The 12,454-nt window shown below is 51.7% G+C and overlaps 1 protein-coding gene across 1 annotated transcript; it reads right to left on the minus strand.

Annotated features, from left to right (window-relative positions):
* Nucleotides 1-1,857: 1,857 nt before the first annotated feature.
* Nucleotides 1,858-6,365, minus strand: HHEX (hematopoietically expressed homeobox). Its single transcript, XM_082285686.1, has 4 exons — nt 5,910-6,365; nt 4,080-4,258; nt 3,804-3,854; nt 1,858-2,202 (listed from the first exon to the last, which is right to left on the minus strand). The coding sequence occupies exons 1-4, from the start codon at nt 6,286-6,288 to the stop codon at nt 1,969-1,971; spliced, it is 843 nt and encodes a 280-aa protein (XP_082141812.1). The 5' UTR covers nt 6,289-6,365; the 3' UTR covers nt 1,858-1,968.
* Between the last annotated feature and the right edge of the window lie 6,089 nt (nt 6,366-12,454).

Consider the following 12,454-nt stretch of genomic DNA (forward strand, 5'->3'; position numbering starts at 1 on the left):
CACGGGCAGCGTTAAACCAGGGCCCGGTGCCCGCGTCCCCGGAGCCGGCATGCGAGCGGCAGGCGTTCGGCCCTGCCGCGGCCCCGACCGGCGCAGCTCGGGGGGCAGCCGGAGCCTGTGCACGGCGTGCACGGGCAGGGGGACAGAACCTCCCGGTCGCTTCGTCTTTTCGGGCCCCTTTTATGAACGCGGTTTTAAAATAAACCAAAGCTAAAGCCCCACTGTAGTGGGTTGAACTTATTCAGAAAACTCAGCTGATATTTCTCAAAGCATTAACTCGATTAGAAGCGACATTCAGCTGCTATAAGGGCCATCCTCCCTCACCAGAACAATAGTCACTTGTTGCTATCGAAAAACATTTTTTGTCCCTAAAAGCCTCCGTGACACTTGGCCGGGTTAAGTAAGTCCCTGTTCCCTGGGTTCACTGCGGCACCTGGAGGGGCTGAATACCCACGCGGGTGCCCACCGAGGATGCCCGCTCCTGGGAGCAATTCTCGTACCCCGGGTTCCGTGCTCCTTCCCCAGTTCAACGTAATTTCGGAGAAAGGCCGATGAATAACCACTGTTGACTCAGGTGGGTCAGCGTCTGCCCCGGCTGCGGTCGATGCCCGGCCCTGAGCAGGCTCTGCCGGCCCCGCTCCTCCTCCAGCCCGCACCCCCTCTCCGGCCCCCCGAGGTCGGGACAACTCGGGGGTAAACACCCATGCTTCCAGCCTGGGCTTGCCAGCCAGGTTTTCCTCCTCCTGCCACAGAGCCTGTTCCCGTGTGGGCATGGGCAAAACTGAAACGTGGGGTGAAAAACAGCAAAAAAATATAGCAGTGAGATCACATGAGACTCCTGCAACCAAGGGCACCCAGAAAGCTGTGGGTGACCGGCACAGTGAGGGAAAAGCCCGCTTACAACACACCTGGGGCACTGCTGGTAGAGGAGAGGTTTGGGTTTTCTCCTGCCAGTAACTGGATGGCCAGAGTGGTGAGTGGTGCAGAGTTTAGGTTTATTTCACAGATATGTCCATCAAAAATTAAATACCAGGTTTTGCCATTTTTTTTTAACACTGAACAAATATGTACAAAATATGAACAATGTGAGGTATAAAACCACAAGACTTTTAAACAAAACTACTATGTACAGAAGCAGATAGGCATTATCTTCCCACACCTGTGTGCCTCACTTATGCCCCACAGCTGATGCCAGTTTCTCTCCTGCAGTAGGGCCCTATCGCTCCTTGCATTTTCTCTTCAAATATGAAATCCATAAAAAAACAGTGCTAGAGATTTTAAAGGAGGAAAGTAATTTTTTTTCTGCAAATGGAACCATCCAAACTGTGAGGCAAGGTTCTCAAAAATCTGAGAAGGCACATTTCATCTCACACAAGAGGAAAAAGGAATCTGTCCAACAACTCTACCTGACAAATGGAGGGATGTCTCAGTAGAGAGCACCACGGCACATAAAAGGGTGCAAGCATAAGGCACTTCTTGGGATGGTCAAATCCCTCCCTATTTCACAGAACATATTTTTCTGCTTAAAAAGGGCATTTAAATTAATCTATTTAAAGTACGTTTGTTTACACATATAAAGGGCTTAGTCCTGCAACCCATACTCACTTCCACACTAGCTAGAGTTTTGCCTGATCACTGACAGCAGCTGATTCAGACCCTCTCCATCACCGTGAGCAAGGACAGGGTGCAGGATTATATTCCAGTTAGAACATTGATTATTGTACAAACATATCTTACAAATAATTAAATACAAACCATGGTCCTTTAACCAAATTAGAGATGCCAAAACTGAACTGTTTGCAGAAAATACATCTTTCTTTCTCTGCTTATTATAAAATGAGTCTATTTGGTGATGCTTTTTTTCTTTCAGTGTAACGGTGAAAGTTTTCTCCTGCAGCACAATATTCTTTCAAACCAGCCCCTGGTAAAGTGCAAGCCGAGTTAGGGTCCGCTCTCTGCATGGGGCTGTTAGTGGGCAGCATTGTAATAGCCTTTATCGCCTTCAATGTCCACTTCTTGATCAGAGTCATCAGAGACATCTGACTCCAGGTCCTCCTGTGAGGCTGGTGAGGGGGTGTACTGTGAGCCATCCAGAGAGACCTCCTTACCCTTCTGCTCGGGGCTCTGGCAGCTCTCCGGCCTTTGGTCACTGTGACTGTCAGCACCTTCTACTTCTTCTTTTTTGGTGGCCTGGGGGTTCTCCTGCAATGAAAGAATCCTGCTTGGTACAGAACTACAGGCCAGAGTCAGGAGGCCTGGGAATTCCAGCTGTGCTGTGTGGGAAAACCACCTTGGGTTTCTTGCAGAAAGAGGCAGGTGTCCCGCTACCTCCCTGGGCCTCCTGCCTATAAACCTGCCTGAGTGGGACAGGGCTGGGCGAGGGCTCTGATTGCACTCCCTCACAGCCACAGGGGCTGCTGCCGTGAATAAGGCTCCTTGGCGATGGTTATCGCAGTCACTTCAAAAGAGTCAGGAGCTGCTGGAGCCCAGGAACCTCTGAACTTTTGTCTTTAGCAAAGCAAATGTTTATTATGAGTCTACAAACACCGACACACAGCTTCCTCCTGCCCTGATCTTTCTTTAATTACACCCGACAGCAAGAGGAGGGAGGCTGAGTCCATCAGTGGCCCAAAAGCAAATGGAAAAAAATTACTAATTAAGCTAAAGCTCAACATTAAAACACTCACCACTAAAACCAAACCGAACCCAAACCCTGTTTGTGAAGGCAAGAGTACCCTGTATTGGCACCTGTCTGGAGAGCCCAGTCCCCTAAGGGGGCATTAAATGCTACTCTAAAGAGAAAGCAGGCAGAGACACGTACCCAGGATATAACCATCCGGGCTTGGAGAAATGGATGTGACTGAATGAAAAGGAGGAAATGACTTAAAATGGCCGAGATCCCAAGCGAGGTCTCCAGACACTGTGGCATGGGTTGGGCCCTAGCCAGCCTCTTGCCAGAATAATAGGACTTTATTAAAAAATCAACTGAAGATTGAGTTAAACTCAGGTGAAGGTCACAGAATAGATTCATCTAGAGCATGGTACTGTGATTAGTTTTCTTTTGTTTTTACTTTTATATTAAAGGCCAATTTGCCAGTAAAACATGTGTGTCCATGTCAGACTTGCTGAAGCCAGACTCAGGCCAAAATGTTGGAATTTTTCAAAAATATTTGAGCCAAGGGACCTCAGTTTTGCTGAGCCAGGCAGGATTGGGCCCTAAGTGCCATAAAACCCCCAAATAATTATCTGCTTGAGTATGATTTCTAAGGGAAGGGAAACTGCTTTAACCTCTTAGCTTCACACACTGTAACTCCTTGTGAACGGAAAGTAAAAGCTACTCAGTTTTCCATGTGGCTCCTCAAAACTAAGAAGGTGTTTGTACCTGCCTTCTCCCAACATTAGTAAAATACATCGACTTGTGTTTATTAAGAGGGGGCATTTTAAAACACCAATATCGTTCTCCAAAAAAACCGCCTAAGTAATTTACTGACAATTACTTATCTTCTCCACGTTAATTGGCTAAACAACATATGGGTTTACAAAACAATTAGCGTGGAGTTTTAATAGGTGGTGTGTGAAAGACGGGCATAATTGATATAGGAACTACATTAGAAGCTTTTAACATTAGTGCTGCCTGAACGAGCCCTCATGGATTCCAGCATGACTATTTGTCTTTTTAATCAAGGTGAAGAGGTTAAACAGCCTTTCAGATGACTTCTGCATACAACCTGGAATAGGCGAGCACGGCGTAAGATAAGACAATTAAAATACTTATTTCTATAGAAACAGAAACATCCACGAACCTGCTTTAGACGCCTCCATTTGGCTCTGCGATTCTGAAACCACGTTTTCACCTGAGCAACGACAACAAGAAAAGGCGCGGGGTAGTCTTGGAGCCGGTAAGTGCCCGGAGCCCTACCCAAGCCACAAGCAAAAAGCAAGAGCCTGCCAAGCACCCCCTCCCTGCCGACCCCGAGCCGGCCAGGTTCCCGGCAGCGATGCACGAACAGCAGCCGCACGGCGGGCCCGGAGCGGCCGGAAAGGGGGTGCGGTTCCCCGGGGTGGGGGCACGGCCTCACCTGCCTCTCGCTGAGCTGCAGCATCTTGGCCAGGCGCTTCCTCTCCGGCGGAGAGAGGTATTTCTGCGTCTCGAACTTCTTCTCCAACTCAATGGTCTGGTCGTTGGAGAAGCGGACCTGCCCCCCCTTCCTCTTGTGCAGCGGCCGCTGGATGAAGGGGCTCCACAGCAGCGGCTTCCCTACAAAGAGAGGGACAGCGCCGAGGGTCACTGGCCGGCCGCGGACACGCGTGGCTGGGAAGCCCCGGCCCTGCCCGGGCCCAGGCCTGGAAGCGCGCCGGGTCCTGGGCTCACTAATTTCCTTCGCCTGATTTTTATTTCCCCCAGTTCCTACTTTGATCTTTCCCCTCTCTGATTTTTCCCCCTCCGCCAAGCAGGCAGACCAGTTAAAGTCACTCTACGGGCTTTGGCAACATTTCCGTCAATGTGTTTCCTGTTGGTCTATCTCGCAAAGAAAAGAGACAAAAAAAAAAAAAAAAAAAAAAAAAAAAAAAAAAAAAAGACCTTTGCTTCCTTCTGCTCTTTCACTGCGATGCCCTAAAGAAACTGTCTCCCTTTCTCTGAGCCAGTGCCCGGGTACCTGCGGAGAGTGGGGACATCGCGGGGCTGGGCAGGGGTGATGCGCCAACACGAGGGCACTGGGCTTCTAGGAAGAAGTGCCCCCATGTCCCCCACCCCCGGCTGGGGGCTTGCCCGCCAGAGGCCGCGGTGTGCCCGCCAGGCTGAACGCCGGGCCGGGGCCGCCTGAGGGGCGAGGCGGTGCAGGCAGCGACACGCCGGGGAACCTGCCCCGCTGCGGAGCCGCGGCCGCGTCCCGGGGCAGGAGGCTCTAGCCAGTGCTACTGAGTCACGCTGTTTGTCTTTCTGCCTGCACCCTTTGCAATTTGCTGCATTGTTTTTCTAGATTTTGCTTGCGTCAGGCTTTAGTAATTCTGGTGCAAAACAGACTCAAAAAATAGGAAGCAACTGGTTATTTTAGCTGTCATAAAGTCACATCCCACACAGAGGAAATGAACAATATCAGAAAAACGGATCCCGGCTATCAGAAGTCGAGTGTTTCCTGAATTTGTCTGTATTGAGGATGTCGATAAAGTAATCAGCAATGTGCACGACTCCCGGGGAAGAGCCTGCTTCAGGCGGCCAGGAAAACACTTAACAGCTTCTGAAACCAGATTTACTCCTATCGAGAGCTCAAGGTTTCCTGTATGAACGGAAAGGGTCAGCCTCTTTCACTGCACAAATGTGGTGAGTCAGGTCCAGTTTTGCAATCACTAAGAACAAGTGCTGCAGCCCGGGCACGGGGCTCGGCCCCCGCAGCGGGGTCGCTTCCCCTGGCCAAGGGCGCGAAGTGGTCGCCGGGGCCCCCGACCCGACCCGGCTCGGCTCGGCCCGGCCCGAGCCGACCCGCGGAGGAACCTCAGGGGCCCCAGCGAGAGGAGCCGGCCTCCCGACTGTTTTTCAAGTCATCCGCAGGAAAAGACTGAGATCTGCCATGCGATCTCCAAGCACAATTAAAACTCCCCACCAAAACCACACGCGACATTACTAAGGACACTCTCAGAGTCACTTGGTTTGAAGGAAAACAAATCTGAGTCACCGCGGCCGCGCACTGTGGTCTCGCTGCCAGACCTGGAGCGCGGCACGTCTTTAATTTACTGTAAATCAGACGGGGGCCGGAGGGAGCCGGGGGAACACAGAGAGGCAGCGGGGCGGGCGGGAAAGGGGACCACTTTCAGGCACTTCCCATTTACCCCTGCTCCGACGGCGGGATGGAGACGGGACGCGAGCTGCGCGGCAGCCGGGGAGGGCGGAGGGGAGGCACATGGCTTACCCAGGGGGTCCTGCCGGATCAGGGCGTGCGCGTAGTCGCCGACGGCGCGGGGGAAGGAGTAGAGGGGCCCGGCGTAGGCGCCGGTGCCATAGGTGGCGGCGAGGTGGTGGGAGAAGGCCGGGTGGACGGGGGTCGGCTCGTAGATGGGGGTCCGGTACGGGGACACCAGGCTGGTGAAGGAGGAGTTGGGCGACGGCAGCGTTGGCGGCGGCGGGGCGGGCAGGGAGTGGGGGGCCGGGGCAGCGGCGGGGCCGCGGCCCAGGATGTCCTCGATGTAGAAGGGCGTGGGGTGCGCGGGCTGGAGCAGCGGCGTGGGCGCGTACAGCGGGACGCCGACGCCCAGGGCCGCCGGCGCCGCGCCCGGTGGCTGGTACTGCATGGCGCGGTCGCCGCCCGCGCACCCCCGCGCCCCCGGCCGCCCCTGCGGAAAGCCGGCCCCGACCGCGGCGGCTGGGTGCTGGCACCGCCGCCGCGGGTTTCTCTGGGCTCGGGTTACCCTTCGATAGGTTTCTATTGGCGCGGGGCGGAGCCCGCGTGGTCTCTGTCCCCTTCCTGCCACGGCGCCGTCTGGCCAATGAGCCCGGCCAGGGAAGGGGGAAACCACCCCCCGCCGGCAAACACTCCCCCCGCCTCCCCGAGCGAACTCCCCGCGGCGCCAATCAACCACCGCCGCAGCCCGGGGGAGCCCGGGGCAGCGGGGCGCGATCCGCCACCCGCCGGACCCCGACGGCGCAGGGGCCCGGCGCCTCCCGCAGCGGTTCCCGCTCCTCTGCCCGCGCACGACACAGCGTCACCCGGTTCTCGGGCTTCCCCATGGGGGTGGGCGCTGACCCCTGCAGCGTGGCCCTGGCGCGGACCGAGGGAGGAAGCAAAAAGGGGATGGGCACCTCCCACCCGGCCCGGGGAGCTCTCCTTTGGAAGGGTCCGCGCGAGCGCTCCGCCTGACTGCGTGGACCGGGAGCGGGTGGGGGGCGTGCGTGGGCGGCGGGGCCGCACAGGCTCCTGCCCCGTGCCCAGGACAGGGCCGAGGCGTGGCGAAGCAGGAAGTTGCGCCGCACTTCTCGCGTCCGGCGTGGCACCGACGGCCGGCATCGGGCAGAAAACTGGAGGGTGATGGGGCGTCCGGGGACCGCGCGGGGCTGGGGTCCCAGTGCCCGACAGCCCTGGCAGAGAAGGCGGCGCGACGGCCCGAGCAGCGCCACCTGGGCTCCATCGATTAAATTTTTAAGATCCCGCCGAGTGATTCCCCCTGCCCAGCAGCCCCGAGCGAGAGACGCGCTCTCCGTCCGGGCGTCGCCGACTCCGCTCCGCGGGGCTGCCCCTTGCCAGCACCGCTGTCGGCCGGGCTTGGGCGAGGGGTGGCGGGAGCGGTGTGGAAGGGGCAGCGAACTCCGCTCTGCCCGCACCCCTCAAGCACTCGGGGCCTCGCCCCGACGGCAGCGGCTGGCGCAGCCCTGTCCCCCTCCGTGCGAGCGGAGGCGGCAGGTGCACCCTGCATGTCCGCGGACCCCGCCGTGCACCGTCTCACTCACATGCCCCCGTGCTGACAGCAAGCACAGAAAGCTGTTAAGGAATAGCAGGTGCTGGTATAACTTTGCTGCTTTTTTTTTTTTTCCTTTAAAAAAAGAAAAAAAAAAAGGTCTCCAGTTCAAACCCACGAAGATCTTAATAACTGAGAGGCTCAGAGCAAGACGAAAGGGTGTTGGTGAAATGAAAAACAAAAAAATATATATTTTAATAATACAGAGAGATTGGGTTTTCTTTTTCTTTACATTGTTAGCAAATGCCAAAACTCACCTTTAAAGCGTGGTCTTGTGCCTTGTAAATACCAGGTACACGTAAAGCGAGCTGACAGTTTTGATTATTTTTTCTCTGTGCTCAGTCTCCCAGGCATTGCTCTTTCCGAGGGGTTTAGTTAATGTTTTCATCTGGAAGTGTTGGATTTGCAGCTTGATTTACTTAATAAATGTACAGTAAACCCATGACCCGTTGCCCTCTGGAATAACGACGTGCATGATATGAGGCAGCAGAATGGAGGGCCCCCACAATATTTTACAAGCTGTCGATTCAAAATCTTGAGAACAAGTTTATGCAAAAAGAAAAAAAAAATGTTTTGCTGTATTATTGGAAAACAAATAAATAGAGGAAGATATTATTCTTTTCTGACTTTTATACAAGCAATAGGCCTTGTTAAAAGGAAGTTTTAATGACACAGTTATTACATTCCACTACCACTGCATAATCCCTAACAAGAAAAATGAAGCACTTAATTTTGCAGTTCTACAGAACCGCCCCTTTCAAATTCAATTGTTAGACCTCAGCCTTCCTCCTTCTACGGGTTGGAGACTATTAAATCCGCATTCATGAAATGTCACATTTATTGAACTACATAATTTTTTAATATCACTAGTGCAGGTTTTATAGTTGATTTTATTGTTTTTATGGCCATTCGGGGCTCTAAAACCCGGATTTTTTCAATGTTGTCCTTATAATTTTTTTCACACAGTCAGAACTAATAAAATAGAACAGTTGTGACTTTTTAATGCAAGGGGTCTCGGAGTTTCAATATTTTCACTCTGCTGGATACTAAAACCAATAAAAATACATGAGATTTTAATTATTTTCTGGATTAAATAAAACCTTTTCCTTTTCGCTTGGAACATACATTTTGTTTGTAGTTTCTGTCGTGAGGGAGATAATGCAGCTTCGGACAAAATACATTATTACCAATATTGTTGCAATGAGTACAGTTTTGACCGGATTTTACAGTCTAACGGGCATTTCAAATAAGGTGCTGTAGATCAGGGCAATCAAGACAGTGCTTTAGTATTTCTATTATTTCTTCTCCAGGTTCCCTCTGGAAAGCTCTCCAATTTATCTGGAAAACCCTGGGCGGGGGGGAAGAGGAGGAGAGAGAGAGAGAAGCCTTGGGAAAGAGAGAAAATATACACCTTTCCCGATTAAAAAAAAAGGATCCTTTCAAATTAATTTTCTTGGTATGCACTTGAAACACCCCCAAGTTTTCCTGCCAATCTCGGGATTTCTGGAGGGCGGCGGGGCGGGATGCGTGCATCCCGCACTGGCACGGTCTCAGCCCGAAGGGATCGGCTGGAGAACTCATTATTTTGTGTAATAACTTCGGGGCCCTGTCTTCCCCTTCACTTTCCGTGAAATCACCCGCCTTCGAGGGGTTCTGAGCTCAAGGAAAAAATAATAATAAAAATCAAGGCCCCCACTTGCTGCCGGCGGCCCCGCTGCCAGCCCCGACGGCGGAGCCGGGCGGGACCCGGGCTCCCCCGCTGCCGCCCGGCCGCGCTCCCCGTGGGGCGGACAGAAAGAGCAGCTCTGGCGGGAGGAAGCCGGTGCGAATGTGCTGCTTCGTGTGTCCCCCCAGGTCGGGGGCTGGCGGGGAGGGGTCAGACGGGCTCCCCGGGGGAAGCAGTGGGGTCCCGGCTGTCACCGGCCGCCCCATGAGTGATGTTGCCACGCTGGCCCCGCAGGACGGTGCCCCCGGGGCTGTGCTGTAATCCTGGCCCAGCCTCGCTCATCGGCTGCTTTGACCCTATTTCCCTCCCCTCCCAGCCCTTGTCCTGCGTGGAGCCCGGAGCAGCTTTCCCCAAGGCCGGCGCTCCACAGGTGCCTCGAATGCCGATGCGGGAAGCCTTTGCCAGAGGAAGCGGCACCCACAGGCTCCGGTGGGGCTCTGGAGCCTCCCGCCGGCCGCCACCGCCTCCGTCCCGGTGCTGCAGCCCCGGGAGGCGGCGTCGGGGCCGGGGCCCGCTCGGCGGCCCGGCTGCGGGTGGTCGGATCTCCCTCTCCCCCAGCCCCAGGGCGGGGGCGCAGCACCGCTTTAATTTAGCGTTTATGTGTCACCGTGTTCGTGAGCGGCTTTTACGGGGAGGCGGTAACGCGAAACACCTGGACGGCGGCACCGCGGGCGCGCACGGCGGGGGCGGGCGGCTGCGGCGGAGGGCGCTGAGCTGTGCCGGCCTGTCCTCAGGCTGGTGCGTTAAAATAAAATAAGAATAATTTTAAAAAACCAAAACCACAAACCCAGTGTCAGAAAATCAGGAAATGAAAGCTTCCAAAACCAGCGACACACGCCAGGCGATATTTCCACCGCACCCATGATTATCTGTGATAAATGCCCCCATAAACGGAATATTCCTGATTCCTGGAGTGGTTATATCGGGCAATACATAAACCGGTCCGCAATTTATAAGTGAGGGTGTCTGGAATCACAGAACAGCTATCCTTTGCCTCACAGATTGTTATCACTAATGTGTATCTAGCCGGTTTCTGCTCTCCAAACTGGGATTTTCACCCACAATCGCACCGTCTGTGACACTGCAGCCTTCGGCAGAGTTACACCAGTGACGGATCAATCCTAGATGCAGTAACGGCGTTTGGCTGTACAGAATTAGTGAGCAAATCAGCAAAACTCCATCTTTTTAACAGCTGCAGCAGGCTACCAGCAGCGTCATTCCTTAATGCTACAGGGCACTTTCCAAGAGGATCCAGCCCACAGCCATTCCACCCCTTCCCATTACTGAAAATATTTCAAGACTCTTCCAAGAGAGGTGAGGCCACAGCCTTGAACACCTTCCAAGGAGGAAATAGGAGGAAGTTCACCTCTCTGATTTTCCTAGCATCATGGAAGCCAGACTGCTCCAGACAGAGTCACTGCACGTTGCAGGGTGATGTCAGTAGGTGCTGCCTTCTTCCAGATAACTCATCTGTTAGATATTCACTTCTCACAACTTCCTCCTCCTCACCATCGTGATTTGATTTAATAAATGAGTTACAACTGTAATAAACATTAAGGCAAGTCAGTCTTAAAGGCATTCATCATATATAGCAGAACAAGGTAAATCTTTGTCTAAAAAGGGGTGGACAACATATAAACTATTATTCTAGGCAGAGCTAGCAGGAGCTTATAGCGTTTTGTTCTCCATCCCTATGATTTTGCCAAATTTAAATCATCCAAGTGAAAAAAATTCTGTTCTGAGGGAATCTGCATCATGATGAGTACATTTAAGGTTTCAGCAAAATGGGTTCAGCTGATTCTGAGCATTAAGTTAGAAGGAAGCGGATTTTTTTCCTTGGCATTTAGACATCTTTGCTTTGCCCTGAAAACCTGCAGAGCCCCATCACATGGAAAACTTCAAGAGATGAAAGCAACCAGCAAAAAGTTGACCAGGGGTTGTCTCTTCAGTTCTTCCTTTGCTCTTTTACACGGGTTGTGGTTTAGAGTCAGGCAAAATAAAGATCCTAAACCTCTGCAGAGAGACACCTCAGGAATGTTTAAGCCACCCATGGGTTTGACTCTCTGATGATTTGAAGAGCTCTTCTTTCCCAGCACTGAATATTTGTGGGTATGAGAGATGTGCTGCCACCAGCAAGTGCTCTTTTCCCATATGCTGTCACCAGGTCTGGTGGGAAAAAAAAGAAAAGCAAGCTACAGAAAAGCTTTAATGGTGCTTTTGAGTCTTGTCAAGGATTTCCAAGGCAGCACATGCCAGACCCTCAGGGGAATACATTGTTAAGGTGCTTCCATTTCCTGTAGCCCCCAATATCATTAATATCTCTTCTGGGACGCCTTGACTTACAAAGTGGAATATGCAACATTTATGGCTCTGTGGTAAAAGCAAGGAACGCATGGCCCCACATTATAAACACAGTTTAATACCACTTTCTTTCTGTACTGGGCTGTCTTAGCGATTACTGTGATACCAGTATCTCTAAACCGGTTTAATTCAGTTGAAATGCGACATAATTCACCAGAGTTTTCTTCTGAATTGTGAAGAGGCATCCTGTTAAACTACATAGATTGTAATGTTTTCTGAAATGCACTTTCTAACCCTTCCTTGGTCTGAAGACTTTCTTATCTGACCGTTATGAGAATGTGGTGAACAATGCTATGAAAAACAAAGCAATATATTGTTCCTTATAGGCTCATATTTCCTATATATCTGCCACCAAAAACATGAGCTATTCTGGATCCTGCCTATAAGTGCAACTGAAAGCTCCTTGTTTAATTATATTTATTTGGGGTGATGGCAACGGTAACATGTTAAAACTTCTCTATATTCTTATGTGTTGGCTACACACATAAAGATTACGCCCAAAACCATATATAATTCCCAGGGGCTAGACTACCTCTCACATCTTGCACAATCATTTACGTAAGTGCAAACTGAATCTAAAATGCTGCTAACACAGACTACTGGCTACTGTACACCCACTCTGTGTTGATATAAATGACTACAACAAGACACCAGACAATGGAGAATCTGCCTAAACTACAGTGATGACAAAACTTTTTTTTTTTTTTTTAACAGAGCAATCAGAACACAAAATATTATATGCTTCAAAGAGGACTTGTGCAGCAAGATTTTTCACAGTAGTAGTTCCAATGAGTCCAAAGTACACACAGCTAAATTTGATGTAGGAATTAGGTATGAATAGGGAGTGTTACTTAGTTATTTTTGTTAATGTTTTCCAGAGCTTACACATTCACTCTACATTTTTTAGCAAACTTTATC

The sequence above is a fragment of the Coloeus monedula genome (genome assembly GCF_965178545.1).
Source record: "Coloeus monedula genome assembly, chromosome: 8".
NCBI lineage: Eukaryota > Metazoa > Chordata > Aves > Passeriformes > Corvidae > Coloeus > Coloeus monedula.